The sequence below is a fragment of the Caretta caretta genome, chromosome 6 (genome assembly GCF_965140235.1).
Source record: "Caretta caretta isolate rCarCar2 chromosome 6, rCarCar1.hap1, whole genome shotgun sequence".
Taxonomy (NCBI): domain Eukaryota; kingdom Metazoa; phylum Chordata; order Testudines; family Cheloniidae; genus Caretta; species Caretta caretta.
This window is the reverse complement of record NC_134211.1, coordinates 1,331,788-1,356,977: the sequence shown is the minus strand read 5'-3', so window position 1 is coordinate 1,356,977 and position 25,190 is coordinate 1,331,788. Positions and strand designations below refer to the sequence as shown.

At 61.5% G+C, this 25,190-nt stretch overlaps 3 protein-coding genes across 9 annotated transcripts; 2 read left to right on the top strand and 1 right to left on the bottom strand.

Moving 5' to 3' along the window:
* Window positions 1–1,286: 1,286 nt before the first annotated feature.
* TBC1D10B (TBC1 domain family member 10B) lies at window positions 1,287–14,036 on the top strand. The gene is made up of 9 exons (XM_048852269.2): window positions 1,287–2,469; window positions 4,956–5,055; window positions 6,022–6,129; window positions 6,232–6,338; window positions 6,788–6,902; window positions 8,021–8,086; window positions 8,421–8,610; window positions 9,856–10,010; window positions 10,892–14,036. The coding sequence occupies exons 1-9, from the start codon at window positions 1,469–1,471 to the stop codon at window positions 11,549–11,551; spliced, it is 2,502 nt and encodes an 833-aa protein (XP_048708226.2). The 5' UTR covers window positions 1,287–1,468; the 3' UTR covers window positions 11,552–14,036.
* A 2,215-nt stretch (window positions 14,037–16,251) lies between these two features.
* On the bottom strand, window positions 16,252–21,126 carry LOC125637609 (sesquipedalian-1). 4 transcript variants are annotated; one of them, XM_048852271.2, is made up of 2 exons: window positions 19,672–21,126; window positions 16,252–17,083 (listed from the first exon to the last, which is right to left on the bottom strand). In XM_048852271.2, exon 2 carries the CDS (start codon window positions 17,069–17,071, stop codon window positions 16,478–16,480), a length of 594 nt encoding a protein of 197 aa, XP_048708228.1. In that variant the 5' UTR covers window positions 17,072–17,083; window positions 19,672–21,126; the 3' UTR covers window positions 16,252–16,477. The 4 variants fall into 4 exon arrangements, with proteins under 4 accessions (XP_048708228.1, XP_048708230.1, XP_048708232.1 ...); XM_048852273.2 differs by having other exon boundaries at window positions 19,803–21,126; XM_048852275.2 differs by lacking the exon at window positions 19,672–21,126 and adding an exon at window positions 17,241–18,256.
* CD2BP2 (CD2 cytoplasmic tail binding protein 2) lies at window positions 18,891–25,136 on the top strand. Of its 4 annotated transcripts, none has more exons than XM_075129143.1 (7): window positions 18,891–18,992; window positions 21,536–21,633; window positions 22,188–22,335; window positions 22,524–22,681; window positions 22,814–23,294; window positions 23,524–23,654; window positions 24,002–25,136. In XM_075129143.1, exons 2-7 carry the CDS (start codon window positions 21,553–21,555, stop codon window positions 24,110–24,112), a joined length of 1,110 nt encoding a protein of 369 aa, XP_074985244.1. In that variant the 5' UTR covers window positions 18,891–18,992; window positions 21,536–21,552; the 3' UTR covers window positions 24,113–25,136. The 4 variants fall into 4 exon arrangements, with proteins under 4 accessions (XP_074985244.1, XP_074985245.1, XP_074985246.1 ...); XM_075129144.1 differs by lacking the exon at window positions 18,891–18,992 and adding an exon at window positions 21,187–21,258; XM_075129145.1 differs by lacking the exon at window positions 18,891–18,992 and adding an exon at window positions 21,229–21,317 and having other exon boundaries at window positions 23,527–23,654.
* The last annotated feature ends 54 nt before the right edge of the window (window positions 25,137–25,190 follow it).

Genomic DNA, 25,190 nt, shown 5'->3' with positions numbered 1-25,190 from the left:
AGGAAAGCCTGGGACCTCACCCCTCCCCCAAGCTAGGCAGAGAACCCAGGAGTCCGGGCTCCCGCAACCCACCAGCCCCCACTCCCCTCCCAGAGCTGGGGAGAGAACCCAGGAGTCCGGGCTCCCAGACCCCACTCCCCTCCCAGAGCTGGGGAGAGAACCCAGGAGTCCGGGCTCCCAGCTCCCACTCCCCTCCCAGAGCCGGGGAGAGAACCCAGGAGTCCTGCCCCCCCCCAACCCCCACTCCCCTCCCAGAGCTGGGGAGAGAACCCAGGAGTCCTGCCCCCCCCCAACCCCCACTCCCCTCCCAGAGCTGGGGAGAGAACCCAGGAGTCCTGCCCCCCCCCAACCCCCACTCCCCTCCCAGAGCTGGGGAGAGAACCCAGGCGTCCGGGCTCCCAGCCCCCACTCCCCTCCCAGAGCTGGGGAGAGAACCCAGGAGTCCTGGCTCTTCCCCCCCCCCCAAGCTGGGCACCCCTTGACCAAACTCCCAGAATCCTTTTCAACGCGGCCAACCCCCAACCCCCGTCCCATTGGCTGCTGCTGTGCCCCTCCTCGCCTCCCTGTCCATTGGCTGCCGCTTAAACCAGCCCTCCTCTCCTATTGGCTGAGACAACCGCCCATCAACCGCCCAACTGTCACCAACGGCCCCTCCCCCTTGGCGGAGGGCGCCCCATTCTGAGCTTCCGGGAAGCTGCCCGCTCTTGGGTGTCCATTTGTCGAGGAGCCTGCCACTCCCGCCCTAAGCCCGCGCTCATTGGCCCGAGGAGTCGCCGGTCAGTTTCCCGCTCCGATGTTTTATTGGCCGACAGACAAGGCGCTCGGGCCGCCCGTGAAGCTGCAGGTGTTCCCGACACTAATTGGTTGAGCTGCGACCCCTTCTTGACGCTAATTGGCTGATCTAACGCCGGTCCTCCTGGGATTGGCTGGAAGGTCGCGTTAGATCCGCCCCTTCCTCTCACAGGCCCGCCTTTCCTGTCTCTGTATTGATTGGTTTAACCCCACCTTCCGATTGGGCGGCTGGGGCGATACCTCTGCTCCGATTGGCCACATCCCCATTGGTCCCGCCCCATCGCCCTAGCCCTTCTCTCTCACCCGCCCTTCCTCTTTGATCGCCATCTCCCCGATTGGCCGGAACCCCGACCTTCCTTGCCCTGACTGGCCCAGCCCGCAGCCGCTCCCGCCCACGCGGACCCGCCCGCCAGCCACCCTCCTCCCCTCCAATTGGCTGGCCCGGTTGCCCTCCCGGCCTGGGATTGGCCGCCCTCCCACGTGGCACTGCTGGGCTGCGCGCGCAGCCTGGGGGGGGGGCGCCCTGGCTTCTGGTTGCTGGATGCTCAGGCTAAGGCAGGGACCCTGCCAGGCTCCTGCCTTTGCCTCCCTCCCCCGCCACTCTAGGCCAGGCTTCGGTGGGGGCAACTAGGCCGCCCCCCCCAAGGGCCGGGGGGGGGAGGAGCCGGCTGTCGCCATGGAGATGGGGGCCGGCGACGCCCCGTCGCCCCCGCCCCGGTACAACGCCCCCCGCTCGGCGCTCTACGCCGCCAAGATGAGCGCCATGGCGACGCCACCCGCCCCGGCCCCCAGAGCCCCGGCCACGGCGCCCTCGGCCTCGGCCGGGCCCGGGGGCTGCGGGGCGGCGGCTGCGAGGGCGGCGGGCGGCCCGGCGGCGGCTCCAGGCACCGTGGGGGCAACTGGCAGCAGGGCGGCGTCTCCGGCGGCGTCTCCGGGCAACCTGCCGGCGTCTCCGGGCAACCTGCCGGCGTCTCCGGGCAACCTGCCGGCGTCTCCGGGCAACCTGCCGGCGTCTCCGACAGCTACCGGCTGCGGGGCGGCGCCTCTAGGCAACGGGACGGCGTCGCCGGGCAGCGCGGCAGCGGCGACGAGCAGCGGGGTGGCGTGTCCGGCGCTGACGGACAGCGTCGCCGATGCGGCGACGTCTCCCGTGGCAACAGCACCCGTAGCCAGCATGGCGGCTGCCCCGGGGATGGTTTCTATGGCAACGACGCAGCTGGCCGGGGTCGACGGGGTGGCGGGTCCCACGGAAGCCGTCACCGCGGCGGCGGCCTCTCCCACGCCGTCTCCCGCCATGGAAACTGCACCCCCGTGCACCCCGGTTAAGCCCCTCCCGGCGCCCTTCCCCTCGCCGGCCGTGATGGTGGTGGCGCCGGAGACCAGCTCCCCCACTGCGACGGAGGGGCCCACAGGCCTGGGTTCCACCGCCTCCCAGGACACGGGGTCGCAGTCCAGCCTGGGTCCCGGAATCCCACCTCCCAGGCCCCCGCCGGCTCCAGACACCCTGAGTTACCTGGATTCGGTCAGCCTCATGTCGGGCACCTTGGAGTCCCTGAGTGGCCCCGGCTTCCTGGACGACGTCAGCTCCCTGGGCTCGGACTCGGAGATCAATGGCTTGGCCTACCGGAGAACAGACAAATACGGCTTCTTGGGGGGCAACCAGTACTCGGGGATGCCGTGAGTACCCGAGCCACCCTCCCTCATGTTTGCTCTTTCCTCTATGGGGGCGCTGGCTCTGGTCTGGCGCCAGGGCAGGGGGCTGGCTGGCTCACAGGGGTGGGAAATGGGGACCCAGGACCTTTCCCCTCTAGGGGCGCCATCTCTGAGCTGGTCCCAGGGCACTGAACGGGGCCGGGGTGGGGAATGGACCCAGGGCCTTTCCCCTCTAGGGGGCACCAGCTCCCATCTGTTCCCAGTGTCGGACAGCCATTCCCCGCTGCCCCCCCCCCCCCCCTCACTGTCCCCAGCAGGAAGCAAGTGTGGTGGGTCTTAGCCCAGATTTGTGCAGGGCCCGCAGGTGCTGCCCAGCCCAGCCCTGGCAGCCTCAGCAGAGAGGCCGAGAGCTGTGGAGTGCCTGGAGCAGGGATCTTCCCTGCTCTCCCGACCCAGAGCCTCCCCGCCCAGCCCCATGCTGCCTCCCAGGAATATCGCCTTGGGGGAGCCATGCCTGGAGCCCGCTTAGTTCTGTTTTCTGTCCCTGGGAGCCTCTGTCCCTCCATCCCCCTCCCAGGCCGAAACAAAACTCCTAGCAAACTTGAGATCACTTCCCCGTCCGGCCCCCTGTCTCCCCTCGCCCCCCACAAACTAGCCCTGGTCGGAGTTGGGGGGCAGGGGCCGAGACCTGGCCTGCTTGTCACATGGGTGGCTTGACTGAAGCAGGTGTCTTTCCACGATGGGTGGGGTCTATCCCATCCCTGGGGCTCAGGGCCTCTCCCGCCATGCAGCTGAGGCCCTGGGGGCTGTGTGCAGGCTCAGGGACCGGGGGCGGGGAATGACTGAGTGGAGGAACCACGGAGTTGGAAGCTAGGCCCAGGGGCTGATCTGGAGGCAGGGGAAACTGGGTTGGGGAGACCGAGGGGAGGGGAGAAGGCAAGACCAGATTGGCTGGGCCGAGGGGCTGATCCTGGTGGGGAAGGGAGCAGGGGAAGACCAGGATGAGGGGTCAGATCAGATGGGGTGGGGAGACTGGGCCTGGCAGGGAAGGATTGAGCTGGGGCTGAGGGGGAAGAGGTGGGCACAGGTATGGATGTGGGGGAAGACTTGGGTGTGGTGTGGGGCTTGGGTGGGGAGGGGCTGATGCTTGTGGGAAAGGGGGAGACTGGGCGTGGGGGGAGAGACTGGGCCGTGGGATGGCGGGGCTGTGGGGAGAGAGACTAGGCCGTGCGGGGAGAGACTAAGCTGTGGAAGGGCTGGGCCGTGGGGGGAGACAGACCCTCCAGACACAGCTCTGCAGTGGGGGGAGATGGTGTAGAAGGGGCATCTCCCAGCTTCTCCCTCCCCCCCACGCTCATGCAAACACCCCCACTTCCCTTCCTGAGTTTCTCAATGAGGCAGCCCCAAGCCACCACTTCCTGTTTCCCCTCCCTGCTCTTCCTGTTTCTCCGCCCTCCCCCTGCCCATCCACTCCCTACCCTGGTCCTGTGGAGTCTGAGCTCAGTCTGGACCCCCTCCCCCTGGCATATACCCCAAGGCCACCTCCATGGACCGTTCTGCCCTTGGCCTGTCTGCTGAGGCTGCTGGGGGCCTCATCATCACCCATGGCAGGGCAGGGAGTGGGGGGGTGGGGAATGGAGAGGCTGGGGACGCATTGGCTGAGACCCAACAGACTCATCACATGACAGGGCATCCATTTGGGATGGCTTCCCCGTTTTTGATCTAGGGGGGAAAGGCTCCGTGTCCCTTTCCCCGTCCCCTTCCCCTTCCCCCTGAGCCAGCCAGTTCCCCAGCCTGGGGCAGGGTCGGAGCTGGCGCGCCCCAGAGAGGGAAGGCCCTGTCTCCCCCTTCGGTTGGGCCTTCACACAGCTCCGGGAAGGGGAGAGAACAGGCAGAGGGGCTGCTCGGGAATCGGCAGCGCGAGGCGTTTTGAAGTAGGAACTGAGAGCTCATCTGCTGGTGCTGGGAGGCTGCTGCGGTGGGGCTGGAGGGGAGCCTCCCTGGCTCGATCGGATGCAAAATCATTTCAGACCCACGTGTTTCCTTCTTCCTTTTGGGGGAATGGAACCGGGCTGGTCTGTTTCACTTTGGACCTTGTTAATTTCACTTCCGGGTCAAACCCACCCATGGCATCCCTGGGATGGAGCTTTGGTAGAGCTGGGGGTGGGGGGCAGGGCTGGGCTGGGCTGGCAGGGGGCTGTGGTTAAGGAGTGAGGGGTACCGGCAGAGCTGAGGGGGGAGCTGAGGTCCCTATTATAATTACAAACATCCTAGGTGGCTTGATAGGGCCCCAGTTCGCATTGCAGTCTGGGAGCCGACGTACCCCAGTGGGGGTGGTCTGCTTCCTGCCCCCCCATCCCCTCCTGTGCCCTCCTCTGGGTGGGGCAGCTCCCAGCACCAGCAGCCCTGCTCCCCCCCCCATGGCACTGCTGTGGGGACGTCCTCCCCTTGCAGTACCTGGCGGGTGGGGTGTGGCTGCTCCGTGCCTCTGATTCCCTCCCTCCCCGCAGGGAGAGCGCCATCCCGGTGGACGTGGCGCGGCAGCGGGAGCTCAAATGGCTCGATATGTTTTCCCACTGGGATAAATGGCTGTCACGGCGATTCCAGAAGGTGAGTAGCTTCTGCAGCCCCGGCTGCTCCCAGCAGGGGTCGCTGTGGGGAGAGGGCGGGGCGCCGGCTGTGGGGGAGCTCCCAGCTACTCCAGGACTGGCTGCTCCCAGCAGGGGGTGCTGTGGGGATGGGGCGGGGCGCTGTGTGCTGTGGGGAGGGGGCGGGGCGCCGGCTGTGGGGGAGCTCCCAGCTACTCCAGTCCTGGCTGCTCCCAGCAGGGGGCGCTGTGGGGATGGGGCGGGGCGCTGTGTGCTGTGGGGAGGGGGCGGGGCGCTGGCTGTGGGGGAGCTCCCAGCTACTCCAGTCCTGGCTGCTCCCAGCAGGGGGCGCTGTGGGGATGGGGCGGGGTGCTGCCTGTGGGAGGAGCTCCTGGCTCCTCCAGTCCTGGCCGCTCCCAGGAGGGGGCGCTGTGGGGATGGGGCGGGGCGCTGTGTGCTGTGGGGAGGGGGCGGGGCGCCGGCTGTGGGGGAGCTCCTGGCTCCTCCAGTCCTGGCTGCTCCCAGCAGGGGGCGCTGTGGGGAGGGGGCGGGACGCTGCCTGTGGGAGGAGCTCCTGGCTCCTCCAGTCCTGGCCGCTCCCAGGAGGGGGCGCTGTGGGGATGGGGCGGGGCGCTGTGTGCTGTGGGGAGGGGGCGGGGCGCCGGCTGTGGGGGAGCTCCTGGCTCCTCCAGTCCTGGCTGCTCCCAGCAGGGGGCGCTGTGGGGAGGGGGCGGGACGCTGCCTGTGGGAGGAGCTCCTGGCTCCTCCAGTCCTGGCCGCTCCCAGCAGGGGGCGCTGTGGGGAGGGGGCGGGGCGCTGCCTGTGGGAGGAGCTCCTGGCTCCTCCAGTCCTGGCCGCTCCCAGCAGGGGGCGCTGTGGGGAGGGGGCGGGGCGCTGCCTGTGGGAGGAGCTCCTGGCTCCTCCAGTCCTGGCTGCTCCCAGCAGGGGGCGCTGTGCTGTGCTAACATGGCGGCTCCTGTTTGGGCAGGTGAAGCTGCGCTGTCGGAAGGGAATCCCCTCTTCTCTCCGTGCCAAAGCCTGGCAGTTGCTGTCGAACAGCAAGGAGCTCCTGGATCAGAACCCCAACAAATTTGAGGTGCGCGGCCTCCCCTTGGGGGGTGGTTCTGGGGGGCGGGGAGAGACATGAAGGTGACGGGCAGCTGGGGCAGAGTCTCACCCCTGTCCCTGTGACTCCTAGGAGCTGGAGCGCCAGCCCGGGGACCCCAAGTGGCTGGATGTGATTGAAAAGGATCTGCACCGGCAGTTCCCCTTCCATGAGATGTTTGCCGCCAGGGGAGGCCATGGGTGAGTGACCAGGTTGGGGCGCCTCCATTGGACCAGAACCTCCTAGTCCCTTTCCTGAGCTGGATCAGAGCCGGCGTCCCCTAGAGGGCAAGGCCCCGTGTCCCATTCCCCATCCCCTGAGCCAGCCAGTCCCCGCCCTGGGGCTGGAGCCGGCGCCCCCTAGAGGGCAAGGCCCCGTGTCCCATTCCCAATCCCATGAGCCAGCCAATCCCTGTCCTGGTATTGAAGCCGGCGCCCCCCTAGAGGGCAAAAGCCCCATGTTTCATTCCCCATTCCCTGAGCCAGCCAAATGTCCTGGGGTTGAAACCGGCACCCCCTAGAGGGCAAGGCCCCGTGTCCCATTCCCCATCCCCTGAGTCAGCGAGTCCCCGCCCTGGGGCTGGAGCCGGCACCCCCTAGAGGGCAAGGCCCCTCCGTGTGTCTAACCCCCGTCCCTTTCCTGCCCACAGGCAGCAGGATTTATACCGCATCCTAAAAGCCTACACCATTTACCGGCCCGATGAAGGGTACTGCCAGGCCCAGGCCCCCGTGGCTGCTGTCCTGCTGATGCACATGCCCGCTGAGGTAAGAGCAGCCCGCTAGCCCCCCCTGTGGCTGAGCGAGAGCTTCCCAAAAGGAAGGGGGGAAGTCCCAGCGTTATGCCTCCCCCGATCTCTTGCTTCTTACATGTCTGGCTGGTTTTACCTCCGGGCACTGCTTGGATTTGGGGCTGGGAGTCAGGACTCCTGGGTTCTATCCCAGCTGTGAACAGGGAGTGGGGGCTGGTGGATTAGAGGAGGGGAGCCTGGGAGCCAGGACTCCTGGGTTCTGTCCCAGCTCTGGGAGGCGAGTGGGTCTAGTGGTTAGAGCTGCGGGGCTGAGGTTCTATCCCCTTCTCTGGGCAATACCCCTCCCATCTGACATAGTGTCCATGCAGTTTGTCTGTCTGTCCAGGTCTCTTTTGCATGACTGTGTTTTATGTGTGTCTGTGTTTATGTGTTTATGTGTCTGTGTTTTATGTGTGTCTGTGTTTTCCGGCTCCTGTTTCTTCCTCTGTCTCTCCAGCCTGAAGCACTGTCTGTTGCTCTGTCCATCCCAGTCTGGTCAGTCTGTCCGTGGCGTGCATCATCTTTCCCTGGTTACACATGTTGGGGTTTCCCCCCCAACCTTCCCCTTCCACCATTTCTGTGTTTTCAGACTGGCTGTGGGTGTGCCCGGGACTCTCTTAGGGTGTGTCTGCACCGCAAAAACCTCTGTGTGTGTTTTAACCCCCGGTAGCTAACTGGAGTTAAAATAGCAGTAACACCTTAGCGGCTATTCCAATCCGAGTTAGCTGATGTGGATTAGGAACATGCCTTTGTGTGTGTGTGTAGACATATCCTAGGTGCGTGCCTGGGTCTCCTCTCTTGGGGAGTCTCTGAGACCTGGTCTACAGCTAGAACTTGAAGTGACCTATCTGTGCCACTCCGGGCTGGGAGAATCTCGCTCTGAGCACCGCAGTGAGGTCGACCTACGCCCCAGGGTAGACGTGGCTCGGTCAACAGAAGGAGCTGGATTAACCACATGGAGGGGAAGAAACCCGTTCTGTCGACATAGCGCAGACATGCCTTGGGGTTGGATCCTTTCTCTCTAGTGTCTGTTGCGTCTCTTGGTGTCTAGGTGTCTGTCTGTCTGATGTGTCTCACTTCTCTCCGTCCCCGCAGCAAGCCTTCTGGTGCCTCGTGCAGATCTGTGAGAAGTACCTGCCAGGTTATTACAGTGCCGGACTGGTGAGTAGCACCCCCCACTGGTGGAGCAGGGCAGGGTGGTCTCGGGGCTGGGGTCCCCCTCCCCCTCTCTGGGAGGGGGATTCTGCCAAGTGATCATTGGTGGAGAGGGGTGTGTTGGTTTTGGGGGATGGGGACAGGGGGGAGCGTATGGGGAAGGAGGGGGGTTGATGGCAGGAGATGGGGAGCCCTGTGGGGGAGAGCAGTGAGGAATGGGGGTGAAGGGGGAGTGTTGGGAGATGCGGGGGGGACAAAGGAGGGTGTTTGGGGATGGGATGGGGCAGGGGGGGAATGGCAGAGTTGGGGAAGGGGCTGATGTGTTCCCGTCCCCTGGCAGGAAGCCATCCAGCTGGATGGAGAGATCTTCTTTGCCCTGCTGCGCCGGGCATCCCCCATGGCCTATCGGCACCTGAAGAAATACAAGATCGACCCCATCCTCTACATGACGGAGTGGTTCATGTGCATCTTCTCCCGCACCCTGCCCTGGAGTTCTGTGCTGCGTGTCTGGGATATGTTCTTCTGCGAGGGTGAGATGTCTGCCAGTTCTGTATCTCCGTCCAGCCCTCTGAATGAGTGTCACTGTCCAACACAATCCATCAGCCCAGTTTAGTCCAACCCAGCCAATCAAACCAAACGAAACTTCCAACTCAGTCCATCATCCTATCCCAATCCTCCCTCCATCCATCCATCCGACCTACCCAACCCATTCTCCATCCATCTATCTGTCCAGCCAACCCAACCCATTCCACATCCATCCATCCGACCAACCCAACCATCCATTATCCCATGTCATCCATCCAGCTGACCCACCCAACCCATTCTCCATCCTTCCATCCATCCAACCAACCCAACCATCCATTATCCCATCCCAACCCACCCTTCCTTCGTCCATCTGACCAACCCAACCCATTCTCCATCTATTCGTCTGACCAACCCAACCATCCATCGTCTCATCCCAACCAGCCATCCATCCAGCTAACCAACCCAACCCATTCTCCATCCATCCGTCTGACCAACCCAACCAGCCATCCATCGATCCATCCGTCTGACCAGCCCAACCCATATCCCATCTATGTATCTGACCAACCCAACCATCTATCCAACTGACCAACAGTACCATCCATCCATGTGACCAACCCATCCCGTGTCCATCCAGCCATCCCATCCATCTGATTAGGCCAACCGATCTCCCATCCCAGCCAACCATCCATTCCCCTGACCAGCCCAACCCATTTCCTATTCATCCAACTGTCCCCTCCAACCCACTGTCCATCCATTTGACCACCCAGCCCACTCTTATCCATACATCTGACCTATCCACCCCAACCAGCCAACCACCCATTGATCCATCTGACCCAGCCATCCCGTCCAACCAACCACTCAACCCAGTCCAAATCAACCATCCATCCCTCAACCACTCCATACAACCCAATCCAACCCAACTCAACCCTGTCCCTCCAAACCAACCATCCGTCTGATCAGCCCAACCCATATCAACCATGCGTCCAACCCAACTCACGGCATCAACCCAATCTGTTAATTCATCTTCCATCAACTCAACCATCCCATCCAATTCAACCCAGTCCAACCCAACCCTGTCATCCTATCCAACCCAACCCAATCCATCAACCCAGAGGTCTCATCCAGCCCAACCATCCATCCAACTGACCCACCTCTGCTCTCCTTCCTATGTGTGCATGGCTGACACCCAGCACCAGGTCCCTGAAACCCCATGACTCACACCAGTCTCTCTACCCTTTTCCCCACCCCAGGGGTGAAGATCGTCTTCCGGGTGGGCCTGGTCCTTCTCCGGAATGCTCTGGGCTCGGTGGACAAGCTGCGCAGCTGCCAGGGCATGTATGAGACCATGGAGAAGCTGCGCAACCTGCCAGCTCAGAGCATGCAAGAGGACTTCCTCATCAACGAGGTGAGCCCCATCCAGACATGCTGAGTAAGGGCCTGGCTGGTTCAGGGTGTGGGAGGGAGACCACCATGGCTCAGCAGGGGGCGCTCTCCCCTGGTAGTTGGTGTTGGCCCCAGTGTGGCACTAGGGCAGGGGTGGGCAAACTTTTTGGCCCAAGAGCCACATCGGGGAATATAAGTTGTATGGCGGGCCATGACTGCTCACTAAATTGGGGTTGGGGTTCAGGAGGGGGTTAGGGCTCCGGTTGGGGGTGCGGGCTCTGGACTGGGACCGAGGGGTTCGGAGGGCAGGAGGGGGATCAGGGCTGGGGCAGGGGTGTGGGAAGGGGTGCAGGCTCCGGCTGGGGGTGGGCCTGGGGATGAGAGGTTTGGGCTGCAGGAGGGTGCTCTGGGCTGGGATCGAGGGGTTTGGAGAGCGGGAGGGGGATCAGGGCTGGGGCAGGGGGTTGGGGCGTGGGGAGAGGCTCAGGGGTGCAGGCTCCAAGCGGCGCTTACCTCAAGCGGCTCCCAGAAGCAGCGGCATGTCCCTTCTGTGGCTCCTACGTGGAGGCGCGGCCAGGCAGTTCTGCACGCTGCCCTATCCACAGGCACCGCCCCTGCAGCTCCCACTGGAGCGCTGGAGGTGGCCATTGGAGTGGATAGAAGCCGGAGCGGAGCCAGGCTGGAGCGGGGCAAGCTCCAGACCCCGCTCCCCAGAGGGAGCTTGCAGGCCAGCTTAAAACGGCGGGTGGGCCGTAGTTTGCCCACCCCTGCACTAGGGGGTGCTGTGCGACAGGGGCTGGGGTGGGTTACCCAGTAGGGGGCACTCTGGGTCGTGCAGAGCCAGGCTAGTACTCTAGAGGGTACTGTGCCGCCGGGAGCCTGAGCGGCGTCTCCCGCCCACAGGTGGTGAACCTGCCTGTGACGGAAGCGCTGATTGAGCGTGAGAACACCACGCAGCTCAAGAAGTGGCGTGAGAACCGCGGGGAGCTGCAGTGTAAACCCTCCCGCCGCCTCCATGGCTCCCGCGCCATCCACGAAGAGTGTCACCGCATGAACCCCGCGCTGACCCCCAGCACCAGCCTGCTCAGCCTCACCGGCTTCAAACAGCGGGCGACCCGCGGTGCTAGCACGGGGGGCAACTTCTCCCCCGCCCACCCCACGGGCAACCTGGCCGCCTCCGCTGACCCCGCTCCAGCCGCTACCCCAGGCCAGGTGGTGTCGGAAGGGCTCCACGCCGCTCTGCCCTCCCCCACGGGGAACAACGCGCCGCTGGGGGGCCCCAAGAAGGGGGGAACGAAGGAGAAGAAGAAGGAGAAGGAGCGGGAGAAGCAGGAGAAGGAGCGCGAGCGACTGCAGAAGGAGCGGGAGAAGCAGGAGAAGAAGGAGAAGGAGAAGCTGGAGCGGAAGCAGCAGAAGGAGCGCGCCAAGGAGGAAGCCAAGCAGAAGAAAGAGAGGAAGGTCTCCATGCGCCGGAAGGAGCCCAAAGCCCCACCCCGCGCTGAGGATGGGGGGCAAGATGGGGATCCCCCGGTGGGCTCTGTGCTGCAGGACACTTACTTCTGAGCTGAAGTGGGGGGAATGACAGCGGGGGGGCCCTGCTGCCTCCGACCCACCACAGATTCAGCCAAGGACCAAGGGGTGGGGAGACTCAGATGGGGATGGGGTCGCTGACTGGGAGGAAGCTGGAATCTAAAGGACAAAAGGGTGTCGGGGTGGGCCAGAGAGTGTTGAGCTCTGAGCTACCCATCGGGGGCGCCCCACAATCTTCCTCTTGACAGGAGGGGACCTGCTTAATGACTTTGAAAGCCAAACGACTACTGTGCTCTCCCCACCCTCCCCCTCTTTTCTGTGTCCTCCTCTCCCATCGGTGGAACAAACAGGTACACCCCTCCCCCCAAGCGCTTTCCCAGAGGTGTGGGGCATGTCCCCCTCAAGTCTTAACAAGAATATAATTGTATTAATAATCGTCTGGCCCGTTTACTGTATATAGGAGAATCCTCTTTAAACTATTTAACCACTCCAGCCCTACGCTCCCCCTGTTCCCTTCCTCAGGAGAGGTTGGTTTTAAGAGCCACCCTCTTGCCCCCTTGCTAGCAGGAGCACTCACTCCTCTTTGTGCTGTTCACCCCCAAACGCAGTTCTTGTTGATGGACGCAGGTATCAATAAAGTTCTTCTACTTTGACAGTCACTGGCAAGATGGATGAACTTTATTGACAGCCCAATGTATGCGGACAGGGCATCAGTTCCCAACACCATATTTTGTTACTGATCAATAGCCCAGTGTTCCCCAACGGCATCAGTAAAGCTCATCCGCCTCTCAAGAAGGCATCGATAAAGTCACATGCCAGGTGAGAAACTTTATCGATAGCCCAGTGCTTGCGGACAAGAGAACAAGAAAGTTCTTCCATCTCCCAGCACAGGATTTTTGTGGCAAGGAGTAAACTTTATCAGTAGCCCAGTGTTGGACAAACCGGTCTGTTCTTTTGTCTGCCAACCCTGGGCTGTCAATAAAGTTCACTCCTTGTCCCCACCTAGGGCTTCATTACTTGTGTGGCACCTTGGCGGCCCACTGTTATGGTCTCCTTCTGGGAAAGATGGTGAACTTTATTGGTGGCCCACTTTGCCGACAAGGTGCCAATAAAGCTTCTTCCCTGTAAGAGTGGGGGGATGAACTTTATTGACAACCCAGTGTTCGCAGCCAGAGCATGGCATTCCATGTAAGGGCAGGGATGAGCTTTATTGACGTCCCAGTGTTTGCAGACAGGGTATCAATAAAGTTTATTTCACTTGAGAGCCGCGATAAATTTTATCGAATACCCTGCGTTGCGGGACAGGGAGCCAATAAAGACCCCCAGTGGCTGATGCCGTGGGGCTTTTTCAGGAGCAACTGTATCCAGCTAGCACCGCATAGCCCCTCCGAATTTGCCCCGGGGGGGATTAAATTGGCCCCTAGACAATAACCCCCCTCCCAGGATGCCCCCTTGGTTATCTCTTTTGTTTTTTCAATTCCCAGCCTCCCCTCCCCCGGCTTATTTGTGACTCTTCCCCCCTCCCCTCCCCATCAACACACTCCAGTCCCCCTAGACCCATCAAACAACCCCCCCCCCCCAAAAAAAGCATGAACAAACACCCTTAAAATAACTGGAATTTTCTCTCTCTCTGAATGTGGTACGCTGTGCGACCACTAGGGGACACCCTCTGGCCCTACGGAGGGACAGCAGGGGTCTCTGGTTGGGTCTCAGATGGGACGCTAACGCTTTCACGCTGGCTGGGAGAGGGGTGGGGCTGACCCACTGGGAACCCCCCAACTCCCGCTGTCTTGTGTAAAGCTAGCAAAGAGCGGCAGGGCTTCTGGGTTCTATCAGGAGGGGAGTGGGGTCTAGTGGGTTAGAGTGGGGGGTGGGCTGGGAATCAGGACTCCTGGGTTCTATCCCCAGCTCTGCCACTCCCTGCCCACGTGACTTCAACAAAGTCACTTTCCCCCTTTTCTGTGCCTCAGTTTCCCCTCTTTGCAAGACATGGCTTTAACTTAACCTTGTAGAGTCACTTCTTGGAGCAGGAGACCACATTACTGGTCTTTGCCTCCAGCCAAGCCTCATTCCCACAATTCACCTCTCCCACAAACCATGTTGTTAACAGCCCCCCCAGCCAATGTAACTCCCATCTGCCACCCAGCAAGCCCCCCTTTTCTCCCTCCCACCCATTGTATATACGTGTCTCTCTATACACATATATTATATATATGTCTCAGTATTGTAATTATGTATACAGACATTTTGGGTTTGGCCATGAGGTCTTATTTAATGGGACAGACACTGGAATATAGACATACAGCCCGCCCGCTCCAATCCCTAGCCTCTCTTTTTATGTCACCCCCATCCTGGGCCGGAAGGGCAGAAAACCGGATGTTTACGTTTTACATCTCTCCTCTTTTTCCTTCCTTCTCCGTTCCTCCCCCCGCCCCTTTCTGTTGTTCGTGCCTCTTTCTTGGAGATTTTATTTTCTTGCTTTGTTTAAAAAGGTTAACAAAAGAAAAAATATTGCATACTTGGTGGAAGACGCAGCGCTGTTCTTTGGGGGGTCATGGTTGTGTTGGGGGACAAGGCTCTCTGAGGATCATTTGGGTTGTAGGTCTCAGAATCGTGGGCTGTTGGGGGGGTGTCACTGGATTGGGGGGTATAGTGCTCTGAGGGCCTCTGGGTTGCGGGTGATGCATCTTTGAGAATCATTGGCTCTTGGAAGGTCATTTGAGAATCATTGGCTGATTGGGGGTCATGGCTCTTTGAGGGCCGTTGGGTTGTGAGTCTGGCTCTTTGAAGGCTGGGTTGGGGGTCACAGTTCTTTGAGGGTCACTGGATTCTAGGTCTTTGATAGTCACTGGGCTCTTCGAGGGTCATTGGGTTGGGGGTCATGATGGTTGTTTGAAGGTCATTGAGTTCTAAGACTTTGAGGGTCATTGGTTCTTTTAGGGTCATTTCAGAATCATTGGGGGTCATGGCTCTTTGAGTCATTGGATTGTCAGTCTGGCTCTTTGAGGGTCATTGGATTGTAGGTCTTTGAGAATCTTGTTGGGGGTTGTGGTTCTTTGAAGGCCCTTTGTGTTTTAGATCTCCGAGAATCATTGGCTGATTGGGGATCATGGCTCTTTGAAGGTCGTTGGTTTGGGGGTCTTGGAGGATCTTTGGGTCTTTGAGGGTCATAGTTCTTTGAGAGTCCTTAGACTGTGGGTCTTAGTTCCTTGAAAGTCCTTTGGGGGTGTCACAGGTGAACAGGCTTGGTGCTCTTGAACAGCCGTGAATTGGGCCCTCTCCAGGACGCGTGCACACTGGGGTACGTCTCCTGGGCTTCACCACCTCCTTGGACCGACCTCAGATCCATCAGCACCCGTGTTCCACGCAGTGAGCTTCCCGCAGCGAGTCCACCTGAGTAGGACACCTTACGCACCCCCCCAAAGGGGCCGGGCACCCTAACTTCTGCAGTCAGCAGTGACTCCCAGCCAGGGGGGTACACCAGAAGGGTTTGTTAGTCATCTGGAACAGCGGAGAAACGTTCATCATTCGCACAGAGAGCAGGACATCACAGCAAAGTCCATCTTGGTCAGACCTAGAGCCCAGGGCTGCTTTCTGACTTCCTGAGACCCGTCCAGCAGCATGTGTCTCTGTCCCACGGCAGGCGCCCCAGCTCATGGCTTTGATTTCCAACTGGTCAGAACTGGCTGGCTTCCTGCCCAGGCCAGGCTCGTCAGTTGCCAGGAAACAAATTGTCCGTTGGCTGGGCCTAGGCAGCTAGGGACACTCACACTTTGTCCTCTACAGGTCTCTGCAAAGATCAAATGCCCGTGTCCCACCACCTGGTTAATCATGGAGCACATGAGGGAAACAGACAGTATTCGTACAAACCATGAAGAAACGCCCCCCCACTTCATCACAGAGTGTCAGTGGGTTCTGGTCCTGGGGTTGTTCTGGATCACTGGCTTGAGGGTTGCTGAGTTTTGAGTCTCAGTTCTTTTAGGGTTACGGTGTGAGGTTAGCGAGTGCCAGGACTTCTGGGTTCCATCCCCAGCTCTGGGAGGGAAGTGGGGCTTAGTGGGTTAGAGCGGGGAGGGGAGGGCTGGGAACCAGGACTCCTGGGTTCTGTGGGCGGGGAGCAAGGTCTAGTGGGTTAGAGATCTTGACTGGGTGGACGAGCAGTGTCCACAAGGGGCCGGGCTGTGAATTATGGAAGGACAACGCCGTGCAGTTCTGTGCTTGCGTAGGTTCGGAGAGGACGGTGGGGGACTGGGTCCCGTCCCCAAGGGCGGGGGCTTGGAACAGAAACGGTTGCAGCACCATTGTTGAAGGAGGTCAGAGCTAGAGTCTGGAGGGACAGATGGGGACGATCCTGCCCCAGGCGGGCATGGGCTACGTGGGTCTTGATGGAGAGTCTCCTTCTCTGCTGGTCTCCGTGGCACGAGATCTTCCTTTGGTGCGGGTGGGGATTGGCTGAAGTGAACTGGGATGTTCTCAGACCTCAGAGCTGACCCTAATGCCTCGATGCCGTGCTAGGGGGCGCTGTGCTGCATGGAGCAGGGTGGGGGCTCTTCAGGGGGCGCTCTCCCCTGGCAGTCAGTGCTCCTGCTCCCCACTGCGCCCCCTGCTGGGAGAGGGCGGGGCTGGAGTAGCCGGGAGCTCCCCCCACAGCCAGCACCCCCCCCTCCCCACAGCGCCCCCTGCTGCTGGCTGGATGTGACCAAATGGTGAATTCACACGGCTGGTACCAGGGCCTGGATACGATAATTTTATTATTGTAAAGGCATCTTCACAGTGTAAATATTTGGCAAATATTTTGTCCCCATTTCCCAGTCACCCCAGACTACAAAGGCTTAATCCCGACCTGCAGCCCCTGCTAGCCTGCCCCTGGGTTCCCTATAGTTTCTCCTGTATTTGATGGCAATGAATGTGGATTCCCTACCCCCTCCAGCTCGCCTCCTTTCCCCGCTCCCTCTCTCCCTACTCCAAATCAATCAGGTCCCCCTGCACCGTCTGGGCCCCTCCTGCTCTCTCCTCCCTCCACCTCACCCTCAGTTTCACAATCTCCTTCCCAAACTGCCGGTGAAGCCCCTCAAAATCCGGCAATCCCACTTCTGACACCAATGGGCTGCACTGTGCAGCCCCCTCCTCCGGTGGTGTCACCCTGAGGGCCCCGCTGTCCCGGTACTGTCCCTCCAGCTCCGTCAACAGGACCCGCAGGTAGTCGAAGCTGGCTGTGCTCAGAGCCCGCACCCAGCCCTCCATGGAAGTCTGGTCTTCAGCAGCCATCTTGTAGGCCCGGTGGCCCAGCGGACCCTGAGGGTAGGAGATCTGGAAGGTGAAAGGCTCCGTGGCGGATTCCTGTAGCTCCACGGTGCAGCCCTCCAGGAGGATCAGCCCCAGCGGCTCGCGGTCCCCCGGCCGCTCCCAGTAAAAGAGCAAGTTCCCCCGCAGCTCACACCAGCGGCGCTGATAGCTGCTGCTGCGTTCGCTCTTCTTGTAGAGCCGCCCCTGCCGGTCGGGGGGCGCCGCCATGCGGGAGTAGCCCAGGACGCTGCTTTCATGCAACTTCATGTGGCCGGGGACCTGGGAAGGGGGAGACAGGGAATGGGACCCGGGGCCTTTCCCCTCAAGGGGGCACCGGCCCCAGGGCGGGCGCTGGCTGGCTCAGGAGGGCAGGGAATAGGAGATGGGGCCTTTCCCCTCCCGAGGGTGCCCGCCCCAAGGTGGAGACTTTACCTGCCTTCTCCTGTTTCTGTGATCAGCCGGATCCCCCGTTGTCCTGGAAATCTGCTGCCCCTTTGGGGCGTGAGGGCTCCCTAGTTTTCCCTTCTCTCTCTGGGTCAGAGCAGGTGTCACTTTTAAGGTCCAGCTATTTGACCTTATTTGTCCCTTCAATCCAGCTATGAGCCCTGGACTCCTGTGTCCGCCGTGGGGGGGTGCACCGGTGGCTATCCAGGGGTGCAGCCCCTCTGGGCCCCCTTCTTATCCCCGCCCTAGGGCACCTTACTGGGCATGGGAACAGAATAGCTAGAACAAGGAACTATAAGGAAGTTGCCTAGGCTGGAGTTCCCCTTGGTCCTAAGGAGATCCATGTTCCTGGGGGAGTTTGGGGGGGGGACAGGGAGACTGATTGGGGGGCTGTCCCAGATTAGAGGGTGTCCTCCCAAAAAAAAAACTAAGACCAGCCCCGGTTAAACACAAGGGGGGGGTCATACCACATCCTTAGCCCCAATTTGGGGGATCTGGCTACCTCGGGTTGGGGGCCCCCACCTAGATGAGGGAGGTGTTCCCCAGGAAGGTGCGACTGCCCCTGGAGAAATACAAGGGGGTTCCCAAAGTTTAAGCTCAGGGTAGTGGGGGATCCGGAGACCCCTTCTGGTTTCTTCCCTTGCTGGAAACGTGCCCCCCATTTCCCAGGGTCTGGGGATAAATTTGTGCAGGGGGGGGTTATACAGGGCCCTGCCAAATATTCCTCTGGGGTTGATCCCGGCCTCTCCCTCGGAGTTTAATCCTGATCCGTGGGGGCTGAATGGCTGTCAGGGGGACCCACAGGTGTGACCCCAGGTGGGTTGGGGTTCACCCCCCCCTACAGGGGCAGGGGCATCCTGGGGGGTGCCCCGGGCTGAAAACGCCACCGGCCCTTCCCAGGGGCTTGCGGGCGTCAGACCCGCGGGCAAGGGGGCAGGCCGGTCTCCGATCCTACGGCGGGGGCACAGGGGTTTTCGTGTGTGTGTGGGGTGGGGGGGCCCCCTGACAAAATCAGGCGCGTGGGGGGGTATGTGGGGGGAGCAGCTTGTCCCAGCGGGGGGCAGAAGGGGTGGGGGCGGTTGGGGTACGGGGTGGGGGGGAGTATCCCCCAGATGCCGTTATAGGGGGGCTGGGGGCTCTTGGGGACTAGGGCTGCGGGGCCCCATAGTGGGGGGATGCGGGGGGGGGACGTGGCCCCGTGCTGGGGGATGGGGGGGCACGGGGGGGGCTATGGGCGGGGGTTAGGTCGCGGGGGGTGCATTTGGGGGGGTATTTCCCACCCCCACCTGGCGCCGTGGGGGGGTCACGGGTCACGCGGGGGGGGGGGAGGGAAGAGGTCGGAGAAAACCGGGCGCTGCCCCTTTAAACGTTGCCATGACGCCGGCTCCCCATGGTAGCCAATGGGCTGAAGCCAGCGGCTGCCAGGAGATGACGTCACTTCCTCCGCCTCCCCGCAAAATAGGCTCCTGCCCCTTTAAGTCCTGCCCTCACTCCAGCCCCGCCCCCATCGCCGTCCGGGGGCGACGTCACTTCCGGCGAGGCCCTGTTGGGGGCGGGCCAAAGGTCCAGCTTCCGGGGGGCTCCGGCCCCAGCCAATGCGAGGAAACGGCGAGAAACGGGACCAACCCGGGGCGAGGGGCGGGGAGGGAAACGGCCCGTGGGTGACGTCACATCCGGGCCGGAAGGAGGGCGGTCTGACCCGGAAGCGGTTGTTGCGCGAGGCCCCTGCGAGCTCCGGAGACGGGTGAGCGGCGCAGCCGGCGGGGCGCTGATTTGCATATGCAAATGCGGGGGCTGTGGGGTCCCCGGGTGGGGGGTGCCTGTCAGGCCCCGGGGGGGGTGATTGGCGTATGCAAATGAGAGGGTGGGGCTGGGAGGGCGCAGTCCCCCCCTCCCCCCCGTTCCTATGGGGCCGCCCTCTTGCGGGGCTCCCCCCCCCGTCGGGGGAGAAGAGGTTATTTGCATATGCAAATTAAGGCGTTCCAGGTGTCCCCTGATTGGGTTGTTGGGGGGGGGGGCTGAAATCGGGGAGAGTCATTTGCATATGCAAATTAGGAAGCTGGGATGGGGGCTGCCCCTTAGATCTCCCCCCGGGGGGCATGGGGCTGTTCTGTGGGGCCCCCCCGTGTCCCTCTGGGGGGCCGAGCAGCGAACTGCCCCATGCGCCGTGGGGGTCCCCGTCAGGGACAGGCAGGCTGGGAAAGGGGGGGGCATCTGGAGGGGAGCTCATTTGCATATGCAAATATGTATTAGCGCTAGGCCAGAGTTTACTAGCCTGGACCCCCAGACGGGTGCAGGTCGAAATCGCTCCTTGCCGGTACTGCTGGCGTGGGAGGGACACGTGGCCTCCCCCCGGGACCCTCCATGGGCCCCCCCGTCCCCTCCGGCACCCCCGTTACCCGTCTAAAATTTTACAGCTGCACCTGTTAAACAGGGGCTTTGGGCCCCTGGTGCCCTCGAGGATCCAGAAGGCCCGGAAGGACGATCGCCCCAGTTCCCCTTAACACGCGACCTGCGCCCCCCTTCTGGCCCAACTAAGCTTCTGCCGGCTTGCCTCTATCGAAGTCGCCAGGCACGAGGGAAGCAAAGACGCGGAGCCGTCTGGGTTCGACGGGGAAGGGGCGCAGAACTGTGTGCGCCATGGACACCTTGGCAGAACTCCAGCCCAGATTGTTTTATTATTTTCCTCAGCACGACCTACAGGAGGGGCGACCAAAATCCGCCTGGCAGAACGCGCCTGAGAACTGTCTCTGGGCGGAGAAGCAGTTGATCGAAATCACATTCTCTGATCTCTTGGGGCCAAATCCTGTTCCCACTGAGATCAAAAGGAGTTTTGCTGTTGAGTTCAATGGGAACAAGCTTTCACATTTGGAGAGCAAAGAATAAAATCACTCAAGCAAGGGCTATGTTGCTTATACCACCGGTATCAAAGGCTGCTGACCCATGTGAGAAAGTCAGCGGAGATCTGATCTTTCTTCATTGCAAGGGAGAAATCAGCCATCAATGAGGCTAGAGCAGTCTCTGTACCACATCCAACTCATAAGTCCATCTGCAAAGGATCAAGGAAATATGAAGGCTCCAGAGTACCTTAAAGTCCTCAGTCCCTTGGTTAGGATGCTCCCATTAGTAGATGTTCATAGTCCAGAGGCTGGAGCTGGAAAGAGGCAAAATGGAGATGTTTCCAGGCCAGGGCGTTTTAGCTTCTGCCAAGTGCCCAGTAAAGGGTTAGGGTTAGGGTTCTTGCTGTGAAAGATGGTGTTTGGAGTCACGTAGGCAAGTCACACGTCCATCACCCCCACCCATCTTCTAGTTAGACCGTTCACAACAAGTCCATTGAGTGTCGACAGGCGTTTTCCAGGGTCCATCGTGAGCGAAGAGTTCCTTATTGGGCCATTCAGCTGGACTTGTCCCTTCATGTGCTGGCTAAATACCTTGTGGGCGTTACCACAGGAGCAAACATGTAGTGAACAGAGCGAGTATTCATACCTTCAGATACCAAGGTGAATATATGCCATTTCTGTGCATGTAATCATAAGTACCAGCTGTTTCACCGACCTGACTGTTCCCAAAAGAGATTCTGAACAGTCACACCACGTACCTGAGACCCTCTGTGCCAGCCCCTCGCCCCACTGGAGTTTTGCTCTCTGTTATGTAACAACAGAGATGCAGCCAGCGACATGACTCTGTTTAGCTTAAAAGGGCAAGGTTAATTTTGAGCTGTTTGGGTGTGACCGAGCCTTTAGTCCGGGAGGGCACACTGGCTGGCCCACATTCAGGGTAACGGGCTTCGGTAGTCCCAAGTCTTTCCGGTACCCCGTACCCACTAAAAAGCTCTTGTCGGTACTGCGTACCGGAGCTTACCCCCCTACTTGCACTCCTGCCCACAGATAAGGGGCTTATCGGTGACCAGCTGGGGTGGGCGTGGCTGGGACAGCAGCCCCGGGTCATGTGGGGCCTGTTATCGTTTGGTCTCCTCTGCCAGGGCCTGGTGGGTTGGCGCAGGGTCTCTTGTGAGTTGTCGGTTTGTTACGGCAGGGTCCTGTTTAGCCAGCTCCCGCTATCGTTTGTTGTGAGTGGCGGTTTGTTATTGTAGGGTCTTTCGTTTGTTACCTTAGCACTCCGTGGGCCTCGGTTTGTTATTGTAGGGTACCGCTTTGGGATCGTCCCTTTATCGTAGGGTCTCTTCAGCGCTCCTCCCTGTCGGGCTGCGGGCGGGGCAGTGAGGCCCGTCTGGGGGCTTGGCACTGGGGGACTTCCACCTTTCTCACCCAGCTCTCCCCCACGCAGGACCGTCCGGGGCCACCATGCCCAAGCGCAAGGTGACATTCGAGGATCAGGCCGAGGGGGATGAGGAGGAGGAGGAGCTGGCCATGCCCAAGAAGAAGGTGAGTTACGGGGATGGGGTGTGGGGGGGGACCCCTGGAGGGGGGGAGGGATCTCTGTGGGGTGGGGAGGCATGGGGGGGGAAGGGTCTCTATGGGGTAGGGGTGTAAAGAGGGTCCTTGTTGTGAGGGGGGTTCCCAGAGGGCACAGAGTCCCTGTTGGGGGGATGGGAGTGCGGAAGCATCCAGTCTCTGTTGGAGGTAAGGGATCACTGGGGGAAAGGGGGGGGGGCCCTGAGAGGGTAGACTGGGGTAGGTGGGAGTTGTGTTTGGGTGCCCCCCTGGGGTGTCTTGGAGTGACTTGTGGGTGGTATCCGGGGGGTGGCTATGTGTTGGGGTGATCTGGGGGGCTGTATCTCAGGGTGACACGGGGATGGTATGGGTTGGGGGGGTCTGGGTGATCCAAAGGGGGTGATATCCAGGGCGGCTGTGTCTTGGGGTGATTTGGGGGCATATATAGGGGGCTGTGTGTCGGGGTGACCCGGGTGGTGGTGCTGGGGGTGGGGGTGCTGTTTCTCAGGGTGGCTGAGGGAACCTAACATCCCTTCCCACCGCAGCTGGCAGAGCCCGGCCTGGGGGCCAGCGGCCCAGGGAGCCGGTTCAAGGGTAAACACTCCCTGGACAGCGACGAGGAAGACGAGGATGAGGAGGGGGACGGCGGCCGGGCCAGTAAATACGACATCCTGGCGTCAGAGGACGTGGAGGGTGAGACCCTGGTCTGGCTGAGGGGGCAGGGATCCGGTGGGCAGGGGGCTTCGGGGGGAAAGGAGGGGAGACTGGGGGGTTGGGGGGTGATCCTGCAGAGCAGAAGGGGGGCTAATCTGGGGCTGGGCAGAGCAGGGAAGTCGAGGAGACTGTGGCGGGCCTGACGGGCAGGGGGTCTCCCCGGGCAGGGCAGGAGTCGGCCACCATCGACTACGAGGACGGGGTGCGGATCACCCCCTTCAACCTGGAGGAGGAGATGGAGGAGGGGCACTTTGACTCGGAGGGGAATTACTTTCTGCGCCGCGAGGCGCTGATCCGGGACAACTGGCTGGACAACATCGACTGGGTGAGACGGGGGGGGGGTCCGGGGGAGGGGAAACCGAGGAAGGGGGGGAGGAGCGGAGACAGGGCCGGGCGGGAGTGGGAGGAGAAGGGAGACGGGGTGGCTGGACCAGTACTGATCCCCGCCCACCCCCAGGTGCGGATCAAGGAGCAGCCCCCCGGGAGCCGGCAGCCCCCCGGCGGAGATCAGGAGGAGGATGGGGAGCCCCCGGGGGGGCGCCCCCTGCTGGACAAGCAGACCCTGCTGGAGGGGATGGTGGAGATGGTGCGGCCGGGGGAGACGGTGGCCCGGGCCATCCAGCGCCTGGGCAGCAAGGGCGGGGCCCGGGGCTCGCGCCCCCGCCGGGCCTGGACCCGGGCCAAGGCCGAGGCTCCCGCCCCCCCGGAGGAGGGGGAGGCGCCGGGCTCACCCCAGAGGCGGGAGCAGCTGGAGCGGCTCTCGGGATTGGCTGACCAGATGGTGGGGCGGGGCGTCTACGAGATCTACCAGGAGACCCGCGAGAAGCTGGCGCTCCGGCTGCGGGCGCTGACCCAGCCCCCGCCTGCCCAGCCCCCCCCGGCCCTCGACATGTTTGCCGAGGACATCGACGAGGCCAGGCTGAGAACCCAGGCGTCCGGTGAGACATTGGGGGGCTGCGGGTCTGGAGTGAGGGGCACCGGTGGGGCAGGGCTGGGCTAGTGGGGGGCTGTGAGTTGGGAGTGAGGGGCACTGGCAGGGCTGTGGGGGCAGGGCTGGGCTAGCAGGGGGCTGCGGGTCGGGAGTGAGGGGCTCTGGCGGGGCAGAGTTGGGGTAGCAGGGGCCGTGGGTCAGGAGTGAGGACGCTCTGACCCCCGGGTGTTGTCCAGCAGGGGGCGCTGAGGCAGGGCTGCAGTCCGAGGACGGGGAGGAGCCCCTGGCCGAGGTGATGTGGGAGTACAAATGGGAGAACACGAATGGGGCCGAGCTCTATGGGCCCTTCAGCAGCACCCAGATGCAGGTGAGACCCCAGTCCAGAGCCAGGGGTCCCCGTGTGCCCAGCTCCCTCCGCCCCCGAGGGGCCACGTCCCAGCGCCGGCCGCGGGGTCCCAGTTTACCCCACCCCCGAGGGGCCGCATCCCAGCACCAGGCGAGGGGTCAATGGGTGCCCAGTCCCGGCCCCACAGGGGCCACGTCCCAGCGCCGGGCGAGGGGTCCCCGTGTGCCCAGCCCCCTCCCGCTCCAGAGGGGCTATGCCCAAGCCCTGGGCAAGGGGTTCCTGTGTACCCAGCCCCCACCTCCCCCCGCCCTGAGGGGCCGCGTCCCGGTGCCGAGCCCCGTGTAACCAGCTGCGTCTCTCCCCCGCAGGAGTGGGTGAACCAGGGCTATTTCAAGGAGGGCGTTTACTGCCGCAAGGCTGACAATTCGCAAGGCCAATTCTACAACTCGAAGCGGGTGGATTTTGACCTGTACACGTGATCCGCGACCAGCCTGCGACCCCTCGAGCCGAGGGGGCTGGACTCGAGTCTGGGGGAGCCAGGGAGGGAGGCCGGGGTGCATACGGGTTGGGGGAGGGTTAACCCCTAGCTTGTGGGGCGTGGATGTCACGTTGTCTTTATTTTTGGGGGGGATTAAAATATGTCTATGTCTTGTACTGTGCTGGTGCCATCCGCTGCTGGCTGGTGTCTGAGTCGGCGGGCCTGGACAGCCCCTGGCAAATGGGGATTCTCCTGCCAGCCCCCGGGGTCAGGCCCATGGTGTCCTGGATACATACATAGAGCCCGTGGGCTGGGTTGTTATGGTAGGGTCTCTCGGGAGAGACAGGGCTGTTTGGGTCCGTTTGTTTTTGTAGGGTCTCCTGGCAGGGCTGATTTGTTACTGTTAGGTCTTAAGACCGCTATGAGTTGCGTGTGTCGCTTTGTTTTTGTAGGGTCTCTTAGGAGAAGCAGCGCTGCTTGGCTCAGTTTGTTTTTGTAGGGTCTCCTGGGAGAGGCAGGGCTCCGTGTGTTGCTTGGTTTTGGTAGGGTCTCTTGCGTTGGCTGGCTTGTTACTGGAGGGTCTCATGAGAGCTAGGGCTTTTGTGTGTGTTTTGTTTTGTCATTGTAGGGTCCCTTGTGAGTACTGTTTTGTTTTTGTAGGGTCTCTCATGAGCGCTTGAATACTAGGGCCTCTCTTTGTGTCATTTTGTTCTGGTAGGGTCTTACAAATGCTAGGACTGTGTGCTTCACAGAATCAGAGAAGATCAGGGTTGGAAGGGACCTCAGGTCGTCATCTAGTCCAGTCCCCTGCTCAAAGCAGGACCAACCCCCAACTAAATCATCCCAGCCAGGGCTTTGTCAAGCTTTAATATTGGGGCAATAGCAAATGTGGCTTTGTTTCTGTAGGGTCTTATAAGTGGCAGGGTTGTGTGTTTTGGCTGTTGTTGGCGGGCTCTGACAAATGCTGCTTTGTTATGATAGCGTCTCTCACAAGAATAAAGCCGTGGTTGGTGCCTTTGTTGTCATATGGCTCTTCTGTGTTATTGTCCGGTCTCTAGTCTGCTGTTGCCATATCCGGG